Below are 17,908 nucleotides of genomic sequence, written 5' to 3'. Positions count from 1 at the left end.
GACATCTTTCAGCACTCGCCCTTCGGTGATATTCTGAATTCACTAAAGTCTCTCTCTCTCTCTCTCTTTATCAGGAGAGCCCTGGCCGGACTATGGTCAACAAGGATGGGATGCGGATGATGAAGAAATTCAAAGCCCACACATCACCCACTTCGTAGCCACTGTCGATAATTTAAACGACGTGCTCGACTTCGACTCCGAAGACATCGACGGTATGGACGACGATGTAGGAGATGAACATGAACCAATGCCTATAAGGCACTGGACAGCCACCTCATCTCATGATGTATACATGGTGGACACACCCAAAGGAAGCGACGACGAGGAACACAGGGATGCAATGAGGGATCGTTCACTCGAAAAGCAATCAAAGCGGCGACGTAAGCGCCGCTCCAAGCCCCGCCTCGACAGAGACAACAGCCGTACAGACCCAGCCATAGAGCAGGACGAGCCGGCGGATGACGAACATGCCTTCGAGGAACCGTCCGAACAGGGCAACTTGGATAAACAAACCGAACACCCCGTCCCCGGCGAAAACAACAGTCCGGACGACCTTACACCGGATAGGCTCATGGAGCAGAAGAACCTCCACGAAGGGCTCGTCGCTACTGCGCGTAGCCAGAAAAAGCAGAAGCGGAAGCTCAAAACTGCGGAAGATGCACTCAGAATCAGATGGAGCAAAGTACGCAACACCGCGGACAAATATGGCGGAAGTCGCCGCACAAAAAGCTATCCAAAGCAAAAGCTACTGCCTGAATTTGACGAGGAGGCCTTAGAGCCCCCGCAGTCAAAAAATAGGAAAGCCACCCGGTCGGATAGACGACCGCATGGCCAGCATGGAGCGGCAAGCGGCGACGCACACAAGCCAGCACGCGATCCACCAAAGGATCCGCACCAAAAATATGACCCAGCCAGATCTATGTACGGGCCAAGAAAGCAAGCTCTAATAAGCAATGCAACACAACAAATATCCGAACATCACAGCACACCCAAATACAGGGGTGCCGCACACCCCCTATGTTTCACCGATGAGGTGCTGGACCATGAATTTCCAGCGGGATTCAAGCCCGCAAACATAGAGGCGTACGACGGAACAACAGACCCTGGGGTCTGGATCGAGGATTATATTCTCCACATACACATGGCCAGACGAGATGACCTCCACGCCATAAAATACTTACCCCTCAAGCTTAAAGGGCCAGCCCGGCATTGGCTCAAAAGCCTTCTCAAAAACACCATTGGAAGTTGTCAAGAACTTGAGGATGCTTTTCGGGCAAATTTTCAATGGACCTATGTCCGCCCTCCGGATGCAGACGATCTCAGTCACAGAACTCAACAGCCCGGAGAGTCAGCCCAGAAATTCTAGAACATATTTCTTACTAAAAAGAATCAGATAGTCGACTGTCCGGACGCCGAAGCCCTAGCAGCTTTTAAGCATAACGTTCGAGACGAATGGCTCGCCAGACACCTCGGCCAAGAAAAGCCAAGAACAATGGCCGCATTAACAAGCCTCATGACCCGCTTTTGCGCAGGAGATGATAGCTGGTTGGCAAGATGTAGCACCAGCGACCCAAGTATATCCGAAGTTAGGGTTGGAAACGGAAAACCCCGACGCAACAAGGACCAGCGCCGGAATAAGAGAAACAGCCCAAAGAGCACGGCGGTCAACGCCGGATTGAAAAGCTCGCGGCAGAATCAGAGAAAGCCACCCCTCAAGGATAACAGGGACGAGCTATCCAACTTAAACAAAATCTTGGACAAGATATGTCAAATACACAGTACTCCCGGGAAGCCTGCGAACCATACCCACAGAGATTGTTGGGTTTTCAAGAAATCCCGCAAACTCAACGCCGAACACAAGGGGCTCGATACACCAAGTGAGGACGACGATGAACCCCACAAGCAGAGCACCAGGAAACAAAAGGATTTCCCACAAGAAGTCAAAACAGTAAACTTACTTCACGTGACGAACCGAATGGTGCCAACAGAGATACGCGCCATACGGTATCCCAAAGGAGTCTCGCCAATGGTTGTTAAAACCGATCACCTTCGACCATCAGGATTACTCTAGAAGTATCCGGAACGCAGGCCGGACTGCCTTGGTATTAGATCCAATAATCGGCGGACTCCACTTTACAAATGTCCTGATGGACGGCGGCAGTGGTCTAAACCTGTTATACCAGGACACAATCCGCAACATGGGGATAGACCCAACAAAAATTCGCCATAGCAAAACCTCCTTTCAAGGCGTAACGCCAGGCCCGGACGCCCGTTGCATGGGTTCTCTCCGGCTAGAAGTTATGTTCGGCTCCCCCGATAACTTCCGTCACGAACAGCTAACTTTCCACATTGCCCCATTCTCAAGTAGCTATCAAGCACTGCTCGGACGCGAAGCTTTCGCCCGCTTTAACGCAATACCGCATTATGCATCTCTTACGCTTAAGATGCCCGGTCCACGAGGCATCATCTCATTAAAGGGAAAACATTGAGTGTTCCTCCCGCGCGGAAGACAGTGCGGCTGCCTTGACAGCCCCACAATAAAGCGGCTTCACCAGCCAAAGCACCTAAACAGGTCGTCAAGACCACGGACACGGCTAGACGAGTCCGGCATAAACATACAATTGACAAAGGCTTAATAGCCGTATACCCCTATACTAGGGGCTCCGCGCATATAAAACAAGAGACAATAAAGCTCAATTTTACACATTTCGATTTATACTTCGTTTATTTAGTATAACTCATATTCGGCACGATCTTTCCTAAACTAAGTTCCTCTCTTTTATAAATGAACACCGTGCTACGCCCGTCCAGGATACGGCACAACGGAGACACGGGCGCAGATGTGCAGCAGGGACCCGTTCCAAGGATTCTTTTCAGATTAAGACCCTACGTAAACCTTTTTTACTGTCTCTTGTTGATACACATCCCCTGGTTTCTTGGTATAACCAAGGAGGAGGCTGGCGTTTTGGCATGTGGCCACGTCAGAGTTTTGCGCGTACCTGGACACTAGGGGCTTATTACTAAGGGCGTTATCCCGCCCGCCCTCATAAAGACCGAATACCTTAGGGAGTGTTTGGCGTCGCGAGTTTGGCCTTATATGCATCAGCTCTGAATCATATCTTTGGTCAAATGTTGGGTTTGCCCGGCTCCTGTGTTTTGCTACCTTATGTTCCGCTCTATCGGCTAAGGCGGCACCAGGAGAACTACTGCGATTGTGCCCCGGTTCGGCCAGGCGAGCACCTCAGTAGAGAAAGCCGAAAACTGACTCTCATGATATAGCGTGAGACTGGTCAACCACTCGATGACTTACCGAAATCTTTAGGATTCCTCCGCATTAACGAAGGTCCGCTTCCCGGCCAGGCACATACGCGCCCCGAGTTCGGGCGAGCGCAGGCGCCACCAGGGGCTATATAAGTAGCCTCACTGTCAAACTCATATGTCTAAGTGAAAGTGATAAAGCATCATAGTCCGATTGCCTAGTTCGCTGCGCTATCACCTTCTTTGTAGGACCAAGACGTTGGATCAAGTGTGAAAATGCGCCTTCTGCGAACACCCCCGCATTATGTGCGTGGGGGCTGAAGCCGACGACTGCCATCTTTCAGATTATATATACATATATGTTAAACGGCCGCACAGGAGGTATTATAATACTTGCAGGCACAAGTATAAAAAGCTTTTACAATTTATCAAAATATTGTTTTACAATAATATATGCTATTCGAATATAGTATCCTTCGAGCACTGTGTCTCTATTAAACGAGCACCTTGCAGAACTTCCTGAAAATAGTGCTCGGCAGGTACTCGGCTTCCATCCGAGTCTGGGGATGCAACAGCGGTGGCCTCCATTTCCGCCCAGTATGTCTTCACACGGGCAAGAGCCATCCGCGAACCCTCTATGCACGCTGACCTCTTCATCGCATCGATATGCGGCGCCGCACCAAGGAACTGCTGCACTAAGTTGAAATAACTTTTCGGCTCCGGCCTCTCTGGCCACAGATGACTCATGACATACTTCATGGCGAGTCCGGACAACCTATTTAGCTCGGCCCATTCGGCCAAACGATCGGCTAATTACAGTGGACGCTCCGGATTGTGGAACTGTGACCAAAAGAGCTTTTCCACTTCGCGATCTTCTTGATCTCGGAAGTGTTCGGCCGCATCTACGGCACTCGCTTCCAAATCCAGATAGGTGTCCGCCGTACTCCACATCTGGTCTAACGGAGCATGTTTAGGATCACAGAACTTCCTCCGCAGCATAAAGGGCTTTCCAGCCGCGATCTCTCCGGCCTGACACAGCTCCTCCTTCATAGCTCTCATTGCAGAGCGAGCATCCTTGGCATCGGAAACGGCCTTCTCCAGGTCCGTTTGTTCCGCCCGATCTTCTTTTTCAAGAAGCTTGCAACGGTCAGCGGCGTTCTTCAGCTTCACGGCCATCTCGGCCATTTCCTTCTTGCCTCAGCAATGAGCAGCCTGTTCGGCTTTCAGCTCTTCAATTGCCTTTCCGGCACCCGCATCATTTTTCCTGGCTTGCTCCTTGGCTCGGGCAAGTTCCGCCCAAAGATTCTCCATGGCAGCAGCACCATCTGCATCAAGCGCACACATTGTAAGATACTGGCATAAAGCTCCTCTTACCAGGTGCCGCCGGAGGAATTACATACCTTGGGCCTCATCAAGCCGCTTGTTGACAAGCGCGATGTCGGCACCTTCCACGTCAAGTTGCCGCTTTAGCTCGGCAAATTCATCAGTCCGGCTTGACACCGGACACTTCGCCACCTACGTATGAAGGCGGCATATTAGACCTGGGATTATGATCCTCTGCGCGCCATCACTTTTGACAACGCACAGAGTCTCAGGGGCTACTATCTACACAGGGCGCATCTTATTTATGCGCAACTGTCCTATAAGGGTACATTATTTCGCGTACCTCAAAACCTGTCAGTAAACTCCTGATGGCCTCGTGCAATCCGCTCTCCGCGGATGAAATCCTCTCAATCACCGTACCCATCAATGCACGGTGCTCCTCTGAGATAGATGCTCGCCCTAGCAGATCCTTTAGCTCCTCCGACCGCGCACCAGACGGCGCCGGACTCGTCCGATGGCCCTTTTCGAAGGCCGGACACGGAGGGCTTTGGGGGGGCATATGACTACCTTCCGGCCCTGCCGGACTCAGAGAAACCCTCCGCGACGATACCTCACGGTCGCCCGCCGCACAAGGCGGTATGGCAGGGGGAGGCGTTCCGCTCTCCATCATCTCCGGAAGAAGATCCTCCGAAGACGAGCTCTGCTGAGAAGGGCTAAGGTCCGAGCTACAAGGTAAATTTTCAATTACTTTTCTCAGATATAAAGCAAGGATTTCTCTCGTTTCTTAAAAAGAAAACTCCTCTCTACTTACGGCTCGATGGAGGGCTAATCCCCTTGAGGGCATAATTCGGCCGAAGTATCCCCCAGCACAGGACCCTCTGGCGAAGATTTCTTCCTCCGCTTTGAGGCCATGGTCTCCGGGTCTTCAAAGGCGGTCCTCTTCTTCCCCTGAGGAGAGGAATTTTCGATTCCTCCCTTCCGGACAACCTCCTTCGAGGAGGCTGTAGCTTCCTTGTCCCCTCCCTCGCTTTCCTTTGAAGGCACAACCTCGAACATCCTGACTAGCATGGGACCCGACGTGGTCTCGGGGAGGGGGGCCGGACACCTGATTAGCTTTGCTTTCGCTATCCACTCCTGTTTAAAGGACAGCTCTTTAGGGGCAATTTTAGGAGCTGTGATATAAAACCACTCTCGTTGCCATAAGCTGGACTCCTCTTGAAAAGAGCCCTCGGGCCATGGAGCACCAGCATTCTTGCCTATAAAAGCACCTCCGCACTCCGCGTGCCGTCCCTCGATCGTCTTCGGCTCTACTTTGAAGGTCTTGAGCCATAGTCCGAAGTGAGGGGTAATACGGAGGAAGGCTTCACACACGACGATGAATGAGGAAATATGGAGGATGGACTCCGGAGCTAAGTCGTGAAATTCCAGCCCATAATAAAACATGAGCCCCCTCACGAAGGGATCCGTCGGGAAGCCTAGCCCCCGAAGGAAGTGAGACATGAACACCACACTCTCACCAGGCTTGGGAGTCAGAATGACCTGCCCTTGAGCAGGCAGCCTATGCGAGATTTCGCCGGTCAAGAACCTGGCCTCTCTCAACTTCAGCACGTCCTCCTCCGTCAGGCATCCATCGGCCTCGAAGGTCGGAACCGGACATTGTCGAAGGTCCGAAGCGCCTGAAATCTGGAGCCTTGGGTGTTGGAACTCGAGGCGAAGGGTGAACTCGTTTGAGATTGAAAGAAAGGAGTAAGGCCTTGGTCTCTTTATAAGAGGTTGAATACCAAGGGCCCTCCCCGTGACCGTTTGGGACTCGCCTTTGATCGAGAAAACATACCAACGGGTACGGTTGGGTTACCCATGCCCGTATTGATGAGAATCCCGGAATAAGGGGACACGATCTCTGCTTTGACAAGACGTGCCAAGGAAACCGCCTCGCTAACGCGCTGAGGTGGAACAGTAAAACGATTCGAATAAAGACTTGATCGTGGTGTGATGTCACGCTACGGAATACGTCGGCAGATTACATTTGTGTAAATATTATTCTCTCTATGGCAATATGTGGAAACTTATTTTGCAGAGCCGGACACTACCTTTGTGTTCGAAATCTTCTATGAAGTACTTGGAGGAGGAACCCGCCTTGCAATGCCGAAGACAATCTGCGCACCGGACTCGTCGTCATTGATGCCTGATTCAGGGGGTACTGAGGGAGTCCTGGATTAGGGGGTGTCCGGATAGCCGGACTATACCTTCGGCCGGACTCCTGGACTATGAAGATACAAGATTGAAGACTTCGTCCCGTGTCCGGACGGGACTTTCCTTGGCGTGGAAGGCAAGCTTGGCGATACGGATATGTAGATCTCCTACCATTGTAACCGACTCTGTGTAACCCTAGCCCTCTCCGGTGTCTATATAAACTGGAAGCTTTTAGTCCATAGGACGAACAACAATCATACCATAGGCTAGCTTCTAGGGTTTAGCCTCCTTGATCTCGTGGTAGATCTACTCTTGTACTACCCATATCATCAATATTAATCAAGCAGGATGTAGGATTTTACCTCCATCAAGAGGGCCCGAACCTGGGTAAAACATCATGTCCCCAGCCTCCTGTTACCATCCGCCTAGACGCACAGTTCGGGACCCCCTACCCGAGATCCGCCGGTTTTGACACCGACAACTACCTTCAATGGTTTTTGATATCCCGATGCAACGTCCACGTGAAAAGATGGAACATCATGTGCGTTGAACGTTCTTGGGCCGGGATGACCCCCTAGAAATGTAGGTTGTCGAAATACAAAATATTAACCAAGATGCTCGATAAGCACACTGAAGCCACAAGAGATCAGACCAACAAAAGCACCAGGCGCTAACACAAACTCTTCATATCCGCATGAACGCATCTGTGAGAACAAAAACCCAAATTTCGCAAGATTGGACTTATGAAGTCATGATAACTCTGGCTTTGTGGCACTACCCCGTTAGGATTCATCACAGGAAGAGAAGAACAAGAGTAACTTTATTCTAACCGGCGTTGCACCCTTCGCAAGAACATCTATAGCATGATTATGTGAGGTTTGTTTACTGTGCAGTGATGAATCATGCCTCCCTCCTTTCCATGAGGAGAAGGGGGCGCCTCCGCAATTGGGCCCTTGTGGACCAATTCTCCTTCCACCACTTGGCCTTTTAAAATCCGTTGATATTTAATTAATATAAAATCCTCATAACTATATTAGAGTCTTTTATTATTAATTTAACATTTCCGAAGACATTTTCCATCTATATATATATTATCAGTAATACCTGGTATTCCACGATAAACTCTGGAACCCTTCCGGAAACCCCGAAGCGCTTCCGGTTCCTCTCGAAACTATCTCGAATATTAATGAAACAATTTCATAAATATTTTCTCATTACTCTTATCCTACTAACACTCAGCAGACCGTGATTACATTAAGCTTGTGACCATGTAGGTTCGGTAAAACATAGACATGAACAAAACCCCTTTCGTTCAATGACTGATAGCAGAACCGTGGACATCTATATCGATCCCTATGAGTACACGATGACATTCGAGCGAACCTTTGGTTATGATGTGCTATTCCCTTTGCTTTGCGATACTTTACAAAACCCGATGTGATGTATATCGGTATCCTCTTGAGTCATACACATGCTCACGATACCGGTCTCCTCGCTACCGGTTTTGTTCCGACGATATTATCTCAAAGTACAACAAACAAGTTTGGGTCGATTCAATATGATCGTTCTAACGTCATACTCTTAATTTTGTTTTAAAACTATCATTACACTTAACGATATCCTAAGATCTGAACAACGTGATCATCAACAACACTTCAGCTAGTCTTAGAGACGAGACTAGGAATCTTATTTTACCATCTATCATTCCACATATGCATATGAGTTTCTCACTGAATCTCATATTCCATGATCATAGCAGTTATAACATAGAATGTAAACTCTTAGTTATGAATATAGAAATATTATAATACAATATTATTGTCTCTAAGGCATATTTCCAACACATAATAAGTGACACCCAATATGCCGTGAACCCCAGGTGTAACAAGATCCTCTCTAGATAAATCCGTTTGGCCCTATCATACGCCTTGTGCATGTCAAGCTTCACCACACAAGTTCCATGTTTACCTTTATTCTTCTTTTTAATAGCATGATTAGATTCAAAAGACATCAGCAAATTATCTGAGATAAGACCTCCCGGGAAAAAAACACTTTGGTGCTAAATAATCTCCAACAAAAGAAATTTCAGACGATTAACAAGCAGTTTTCAAATCACCTTATACATCACGTTGCATAAGCTTATGGGCCAAAAAACTGAGTTATGACCTCATGATTGTCGATCTTAGGGACGAGAAAAATAGTGGTATTATTCTAGCCATCCGGAATCTTCCTAGTGTTTACAGCCGACAACATTTCATCAATGAGATCGTCCTCGACTTTGTGGCAAAAACTCTTGTAGAAAATAACATGTATTTACTGCCACGATCGTGTTTACTGCCACGGTCGCCGCCGGCAGCGCCGGCTTGGCGATCCATGGGCGCCGCCAAGAAGCACGCCCGTCATGGCCACCACCGCTGATAGACATACACTCATGGATGCAAATGCACACGTAGACCCTTGCTAGCTATCTTATATGTATGGCCGGTTACATTCATTCATTTTGTTGTCTTGTTCCATAGTACTAAATTGTTGTTTGGTATGTGTATTTTCGTGACATAATCGTATAGTATGTTGGTACATTCTTGTAGTACATTTTTGGGCACATCTCCTCTAATAATAATCTACACGCCTTATTTTCTCTCGAAATAGCAGGGATCTCCATTGAAAATGCCCAACATTACAACATTACTAGATGTCAAGGAGTACTTTCTTGTGTTCGCGTCACCGCCACCCAAGGGCGTGAACCACATGATAAATCTTTGTCTCCATGACTCGTGGTTACTTTCTTCTACCGAGCCTTGTTATTTGGTTGAGTGCTGCATTCTACCGTAACATGTTGGTCTTGTTGCAAGATCTATTGCCTCATATAGGTTGAAGAAACTTAGTTGTATTTAAACTTTGGAGAACTTATACATCCACTGTCTCTAAATCAACTAGGAAATTTAAAATATGTATTCGGCTATTTGACCCCACTTCTAGTCGTCATCATTCGCTGGGCCATGAATCAGGCCGTCTCTGATGACGCTAAACAAAGAAAGAAGTGAGGCAAGTATAAGAACTACTGGGCTCCTAATGATCGTCGTGCCGCAGTGTATTGGGAGACGGCTAACGCGCTACCGGCGGTCATCGATGGGGAGCCTAAGCAGAAGGAAGAAGTGGTGCAGATGCCAGCGAGGGCACCGGAGCCAGGCTGTTGTACCTGGCAGATCGACCTCGCTCCGGCGAGGACGACGATGACGTCTCGCCGGCCCGCACGGGGATGAAGAAGAAGATGAAGCCCAGCGGCTCGACCCGCCGCTGCACACACCAGTGACGGTCGCCGCGGTGAGCCAGTGTCCGTTGTGTACCCCCTATACCCCAATCCCCCTTCTGGTGATCGCATCTACCTCTATTCTGATCTTGCATGAACTAGTTTGAAGTACTATGAACTCGTATGAACTAGTATGAACTACCTCTACATGCTTATCTACCTCTATTCCCCATTCCCCTCCGCCGTGGATCGAATCTAACGCCGGATTGAAGGGGGGAAAGTTCTGCATGTCGAACAGAGAGAAGTGCTTACCGCCATTGTCGCGGGCCAACTGATGATCCGCTCGCCGGTGATGGAGTCCGGTGGTCTTCTTGCTCTGCTCATATCCGCCGCCGCCGGTGAGAGTTGGGAGAGTGGGGGAGAGTGGGGAGAGGGAGCGGTGAGGCTAATAACTGCCGGCGCTTCAGGAAGCAACGCGGCTTCTCGAGCATGGCCGCGCGCGTGCAGCCGCCGCAGCCCACATGCACCGCTCGGGCCTGGCCCTGGAGAAACTACCGATTCGTGCATTCCCAGGGAGCGGGCCCATGAGTGCTTTAAGGTCCGTGCCATGCGGGCCAAACAGTGAAAGCAGGCAACCAATCGGCCCGTTTCTGTCCCGCGCGAGCCAGACCGGGCCTCATGCAAGCTAACAGACACGTCCCTAGTACATGGGGATCTCCTCAACTTTCGTCCATGTTAGTGTTTCCATTCTGCGTGATAAGCCTTTTTACCAAAAATATACCACTCATGTTATTGTGCCATGAAAACGAAGTCCTCCATCATTCCCATAGCAAGCGGGATGTCTAGGATTCGTTGCACAATAACTAGCCAAAAAGATTTTGTGATAAGTTGTTCATCTCATTCTCTGTTGTCCACATTGAGTAGGTCGCAAACCTTCATGATCAGAATGTTTCCTCTACTCTTCATCACTTTCATGGCAGGTCTGCTAGGGATCCAAGGGGCCTTCCAGATATATATTTGTGATCCATCACTTACTCTCCATATGTATCCTCTTATAAGGACGTGTTTGGTTGCCTGGATATAGGCCAACCAAGCCCGCCCGGGAAGAAAATGGGTTGTTTGGTTACCTGCTTTCACTGTTTGTCTTTTATAGCACAAACTTAAAGAACCTTGGGGCCAGGCTCACTGGGAACCTACGAATCGACAGTTTTTCAACAGCCATGTGCGTGGGATGCACGACGGTGGCGTCGGCTGCACGCGAGGAGCCACACTCAAGACGTCGTGTTGTTTTCCGAAGCACCAGCAATAATTACCCCCACCTTCCCTCACCATTCTACCATTCTCACACCGACAACTGCTATAAGAGGATTGGAGAACAGTAAGCCAACCATCGGCCTCCATCACCGGCATCACCAACATCACCTGCAGCACTTCGGCAGTGGCGGAAAGCCCTATTTTCATCTCCTTGCTTATGTTTATCATATTCGATCCGCATTTAGATTCGGTCCACCTATTCAATCCACATTCTACGGGAAATGGGAATCGGGGTAAATAGCCATAAGATTGATCAACACTTCTTCATGAGTACTAAGTAGCGATGGATTTTAGGTTTTGTTCGGGATTGAGTACAGGTGGAACAGGGATTCGAGGTTAATCTTACACAATAGTAGTAAATCCTAGCCATGATGACCCTAGAGGCGCTTGGAGCGGCGGGGCCTGGCTCCGTCACACTAGCTACCATAGCATGCACCATCTCATCATCCTTGCCGGTGTTCAGATCGATCAGCATACAACTGTGGCCTAGCTCCAGCACCCTGACCACCACCTCCACCGCTTCTTCTTCCTCTTCCAACTCTAGACCGATGACCCCCGGTGCCACCAATCTCTTAGTCCATAACGCAGCAAGTTGGTCTTGAGGAGCCCTGTACCCCCTATACTTGGACCATCTTGCCCTCTAACTAGCATCACCGGAATCGGTCTGATTCATGGCCCTATGCAGGATGTACACTGACATAGAACCCTTCGCTGGGTTAGAATCAGCGTCTTCAACTCTTTCGCCGTCGCCTTCTTCACCACAACGTCTGCCTCCTTTTGCATGTCTTCGATGCTAGTGAAGTTCGAGCACACTTCCATGGTGTTCTCGAACTTGTTGCGGTCACCGAGCGAGCTCCCAAGGAAGAAAGCCCTCCATCCAATGCCCCAAGGGAAGGGGTTGGTGTTGGAGTTCATGTAGATGAAGAGGTGGAAGAGGAGTGAGAGACAAGGAGGCTTAATTGAGTGCGGTGGTCGGTAAGTAGTTAGTGTTTGGCTGAGTAAATATAGGTGTTTTGGAGAGGTGGATGATAGGATTTAATGCCGATCAACCTTTGAACTTTGTGTTGTTCGTAATGCAGAATTTTGTGATGCTCATAATGCAGATCGACACGGAGAACAAGGGCAAGGAGGTCGTGCCAGCCATGGAGAAGGCATTGAAGTGGTGACCAAGTACGGGAGGCACGATGACACCATCGCTGTAAACGTCTAGAAGAGCTCTCTGGTGCTCATGCTGGTTTTGTTATTAGTTTAATGCCGTACTGGTTTGGTTCAAAACTGTTTGGTTGAAGTGTCGTACTATCGTCATAACTGCTTGGTTTGGTTTTAAACTATGTTTATATGCTACTATGTGTGTCTTTTCGTTTTTTCTACCTGATTAGTGTGCTGGTAACCTCGCCACCTTGATGAGGAGGTTGCCAGACCACATGCGTTGCATGTAACCAAACGCCATGGTTTGTGTTTCCACCTAAACAAGCGGGCAATGAAACATCCTACCTTCCGTTTCGCCCCAGGTAGGGTAGAGGGTATCCAGGCAACAAAACAACATGCAAATGTTGGTTTTTGCTTGTTTTTACTCAGCTAGGCTCAACTGGGTCAAGCATGCAATGCAGACAAAAGTTGCTACGGCTACCAAACATGCCCTAAAAGTTTGGATCCCACCCCACGGGCTTTGACAAGTATAAGAGCTCCCCTTCTTGAGGTTGCAGTTCAGGAGGTCTCCATCAGCAGGGGTGTATTTTGCTCTCAACACGCTATCTCATAAAGAGACAGGTTCTAATAAAAGTCTCCAACACTAGTTTGCTAACACTTCATGAATGAGATCCTCCCTGATTATGTGGCAAAATCTCTTATAGAAAACATGTAGGCCATCCGCGTCTAGTGCCTTTAAATCACCCATATTATACATAGATATTTCACCTCATCTCTGGTGTAAGGTTTGTCTAACTCCACATTCATATATTCGGTCACACTGGGCTTAACCTTATCAATAATATTCTGGTCAGTTTCTCGGACCACCGGCAAAAACAGGGAACAGAAATAGGTCGCCACATGTGACTTGAACATCTCTTGGTCCTCGATCCAATCAGTTGTATCTGCTTTCAATCGTCTAATGAGAATTTTATTATGTCGCCCCGTGGCTGCCCTATGGAAGAAGTAAGTGTTTTGGTCGCCGTGAGTAAGCCAATCAGCACAACTTCTCTGGATCTAGTAGATTTCTTCCTGTTTGAGCAGGTTCTCCATTTGCATATGAAACACACCGGAGCAAACAAACAAACCAGCCCATCGACTATAGCCCACTGCTCATTCATGCATGTGACCCCCTGCACCACGAGAAAATATCACCACCGTAACCAAGATAATCCATATTGTAATCATTAAGGGCATTACTAAATGGTTGCATACAACGTTGGCGGTGTGCAACTCCACCCTCTTTCTCATGAGCATGCAAGATTACTTGAAGTCACCTTCAGATGGATTAATAACCTTGACCTAATTGTCAATTAAGGGAAGAGATAATGTTGATAACGGAATATGGGTGAACCTTCTTCATTTTTTAACTCTAGATTATGTTTTTTTGGTCTATTTGCTTCATTCTAATTATGCGTCAAGGATTAAAGATACGACTAGAGGTGGGGTCAATAGCAGACTACACATTCCAAATTTCTTATTTGATTTAGCGACTGCGGAATTATAAGTTCTCTAAAATGTAAATACAACTAAGATGATTTAACCTATATGAGACAATAGATATTGCAAAAAGACCAACATGTTACAGTAGCAAGCAACACTCAGTCAAATAATAATGCTCGGTAGAAAAATGTAACCACAAGTCAACGAGACAAAGATTTACCACGTGGTTCACGCCCTAGGACGGTGGTGACGTGAACCGAAGAAAGTACTCCATGACATGGACTCATCAAGTAATCTTGTAATGATGCCTTCTACAATAATGGAGATACATGCTATTTCTGAACTCGCAAAAAAAAAGATACATGCTATTTTGAAAGAAGACATTTAGATTATTAGAGGAGATGTGCCCAAACATGTACAAGAATGTACCAACATAGTATGCCACAACGACGTCAATGGCCTAGCATGAATCAAAACTAATAAACATACCAAACAACAATACAGCGAAATGAATGAATATAACCGGCCGTACATATAAGATAACTAGCTAGGGTCTACATGTGCATATGCATCCATGATTGTATCTGTGGTGGTGGGCATGACGAGCGTGCTTCTTGGCCTCTTTCTTCTTGTGGTGCTCGTGGATGGCGAATCCTGCGCTGCCGGCGGCGACAGTGGCGGCGATCGTCTCCTTCATCTTGTGCGACCTCGCATGCTCCGGGTCCTTCCTCGCCTTGTGCTTCTCGTGCTGTATACCGATCGTGAAGTGATTGTTAGTTCTAGTTAAGCATGAGTAATTGACATTACGTAGAAAATAAGTAGTACAACGCATGAGGTGTTTGCTGCGTACCCTAGCGTATGCTCCGGCGGCGACGGCACCGAGCTTGGCCAGCTTCTCCATGTGCTTGTGATGCTTCTCCTCCTTGCGGTACTGCTCGCCGCCGGCCTCGGTCTTGCCGCTGCTGCTGCTGTGGCGGCCCATCACAAATTAGCTTTCCGAGCTAGCAATGGAGTACCTCGGTGTGCGAACTAAACTCGTGCCTTGCCTTGTCTATACATGAGGAATGGAGGATGATGATCTGTGTTTGTGTGTTTGTGATATGTGCTTGACATGAGGGCATGCATGTCTCTTTATATAGGAGGATCTGTGTACGGGCGCAACATGCAGCGCGCACGTACAATTTTCAAGCAATTATTGAGCCTTGTTCATATCGATACCGACCGATCGCAGATATACTTCGCTTTCGTAGACTAGATGTGGCTCGATCAATCGCCCTCGCGTTTTCTTCTTCAGATAGAAAACGACAAGCACGCCACTGGATTTCCAGTAGAAACGGAAACTACTCGAGGACGACCGAGTTCGTTTGCATTCTAGCTTAACCGCGTCGGCCGGCCGGTCGGTGCAACACGGCTAAGGATTTATTTTTTATTTTTTGTGCCCGGAACGGCTACGGAATTTTCGACCCGACTAATTAACTTGTAACTAGGCAAGACGTACGTGTCGCTAGCTCATGTGGACGTACGTGCATCTACCTGAAAGTAAGTCCTCTATAAAGAAATACTTTCTCCGGCCCAAAATAAGTGACTCAATTTTGTACTACTCCCTCCTTTTCGCTTTATAAGCTTCAAATCTCAAATCTCATCAACCAAGGCATTTTATTAGTGAAGAAATATATCTCGTACTTTATAAAACTACCCCAATTAAGCTCATGCATTAATTTGGATTAATTGCAGTGCATGCATGCTTAGCCACTAGATGAGTAGAAACATTACATGCATTGATGTATTCCTCTTTAATTCTTACATGCAAAGATTTAAAGCGCATTGGAAACTGAAAATGAGATGAAAATAAGCCTTCTAAATTGAAAAAACACAAAAGTTGAGCTAAGCCTTATAAACCGGAAAGGAGGAAGTAACTTCTATACAAAGTTGTACTATAGTTAAGATACTTATTTTGGAACGGAGGAAATATAAGATAGGGGTCTAAGCATTCTTATATTTCTTTACAAATAGAGTAACATTTTTTTTAAACGGATCCATACCTAACGTATCATCTACGGTTCTATCCATGCAACAAAAAGGAGGCAAAGGGGAACCAACCTGCAGTAGGAAGGTTAGGAGGACGGTATTATCTCTAGCGCACCATGACTCAAGTTCTAAACTTGACACCAGTGCTCGTATTTTCATGAATTTATTTCACATCCTCCAGCGTTGTGTATTTAGTGAGAGGATACGTTCTCGTTGATTACGAAGGCGTCTGTAGCGACTTCGTCAATCGCAAGTTTATGTTTTGATTCAGTCTCTCGAAGATGCTCATAAGAGTAGGATGAGTGTATGTGCGCATGTATGAGCATTTGCGTTTGTACTATGTCCAAAAGTAGCAGCAGAAGACGGTCATTTTTTCGCATCTATATTTATATCAATATAAAAAGACTCAAAGGGACAGATCCAATTAATCTCGACCATCAAATCATGTCAATCCAATGACCTAGATTGCGTCAATGTCGAGCGCTCAACACGTTTAGCGTGCAGTTAATTTCATGCCAAATATAATGCTAATTACTCCCTCCGTCTAGGTGTGTAAGTCACCTTACAAAAAATCAGATTTTTTTCAAAACGTTTAGGCGCCGTTCATTAATTTTTCATCTCGATTCCCTCTCAGCCTTGTTCGCCAGCCAGCTTTGCCTCCTATACCTCGTTATCTTCCGGCGATAACCCCTCCTTCCATTTTTTTCTCAAACAATGATCAATGCATGCAGCAGTCTATGCGTTGATTAGGCGAGAAATCAATGCGGCTTTGCATGCTAGAAGTACGTGGGCATGCATGGTAGTTAATACATCATCCTCTTAATTGTTGCGATTAAGTGCTATGTTTAGAAGAAGGAAATCAACGTTTTGATTGGAAGAAGGATCGGTTCAAATTTTACTTCTCCTCCAATCAGCTTGTACCTAGGTCGTGATGCACCTTCTAATGTGACTTACACACCTAGACGAAGGGAGTACATAATAACATGCAAATAATATCCTACTTAATATCCGCATGCACTTAATATACTTTCAAATTAGTATGCATTGTACGTACACATTGACTATTTCAATTAAGTAGCAGTTGTTGTTTTCAACATAAAAAAAACTAGTAATTTCGCCACATGCACATGTGGTAAGCTGCCAAAGTACTCTCCTCCTCACGAGAAGCCTTTTCTTAGACACCCTTTGACTTTTCTATTGCCAGTAATCTCATGATGGATACCATAAAAAAATTCACACGATGAGTTAGGGCATCCCAACGCTAACCTTCAAACCGCCCGCATACGTTCGGACTGTGCTGTGTGGATGTATTGTACCATCCAACGCGATTCTGCATCGGTCCACCGACAGGTCCGGTCGTCCGTTTTCCCGCAAATCAGACCAAACGTAGGTGGGTTTTGCAAGAGTCCTGACATCTGGATAACCAACAAAAAACCACCATGTATCGTCTCGACTCTGCGTCTGCCCATGATAGCTAGTATTTAGTAGAATGCAATGTGATAATTGCAGCGAATAGCTAGCGCTTTGGCGGAACGGAAGGTGCTAATTAGTATTTTAATTAATCAAATTAGGCATTCATTTGGCGAAATGTGCTCATACCATTTGGGGGAAGGTTGCTTCCGCCATGGCATGGCGTGCTTAGTAGCCTTGCTTTGATTTGGCGGAAGGTTCGCTTTCGTCATGGTGGTGCGCTTAATAGCCTTGCTTAGTGCTTTTAGTAGGTTTATTTAGCAAAATGTTTGCTTTTAGTAGGTTCATTTGGTAAAATGTTTCCCCGGATGTTTTGAATATATGCGGCTATGGTTGGATGGCCGTCTCCTGCATCCTTATACGCGGACTGGTCCCCATGTCCATGGACAGATGCCGGAGCGAATTTGCAAGTCAGCATTGGAGATACCCTTAGCTTTCCTT

The 17,908-nt window shown here is 47.2% G+C and overlaps 1 protein-coding gene across 1 annotated transcript; it reads right to left on the bottom strand.

The window, feature by feature from the left end:
• Positions 1-14,443: 14,443 nt before the first annotated feature.
• Positions 14,444-15,088, bottom strand: LOC147982225 (uncharacterized). The gene is made up of 2 exons (XM_087517297.1): positions 14,820-15,088; positions 14,444-14,717 (listed from the first exon to the last, which is right to left on the bottom strand). The coding sequence occupies exons 1-2, from the start codon at positions 14,949-14,951 to the stop codon at positions 14,517-14,519; spliced, it is 333 nt and encodes a 110-aa protein (XP_087373423.1). The 5' UTR covers positions 14,952-15,088; the 3' UTR covers positions 14,444-14,516.
• Between the last annotated feature and the right edge of the window lie 2,820 nt (positions 15,089-17,908).

This window comes from Triticum urartu, chromosome 3A, assembly GCF_056163025.1.
Source record: "Triticum urartu cultivar PI428250 chromosome 3A, HENAU_Tu73, whole genome shotgun sequence".
In the NCBI taxonomy this organism is placed as follows: Eukaryota; Viridiplantae; Streptophyta; class Magnoliopsida; order Poales; family Poaceae; genus Triticum; species Triticum urartu.
This window is presented reverse-complemented; position numbering and strand designations above follow the sequence as displayed.

Coding starts and splice junctions, on each gene's coding strand:
- LOC147982225 (XM_087517297.1), bottom strand. CDS start 14,951: ATGGGCCGCCACAGCAGCAGCAGCGGCAAGACCGAGGCCGGCGGCGAG. Junction 14,718..14,819: donor CCGCCGGAGCATACGCTAGG/GTACGCAGCAAA, acceptor ATCGGTATACAG/CACGAGAAGCACAAGGCGAG.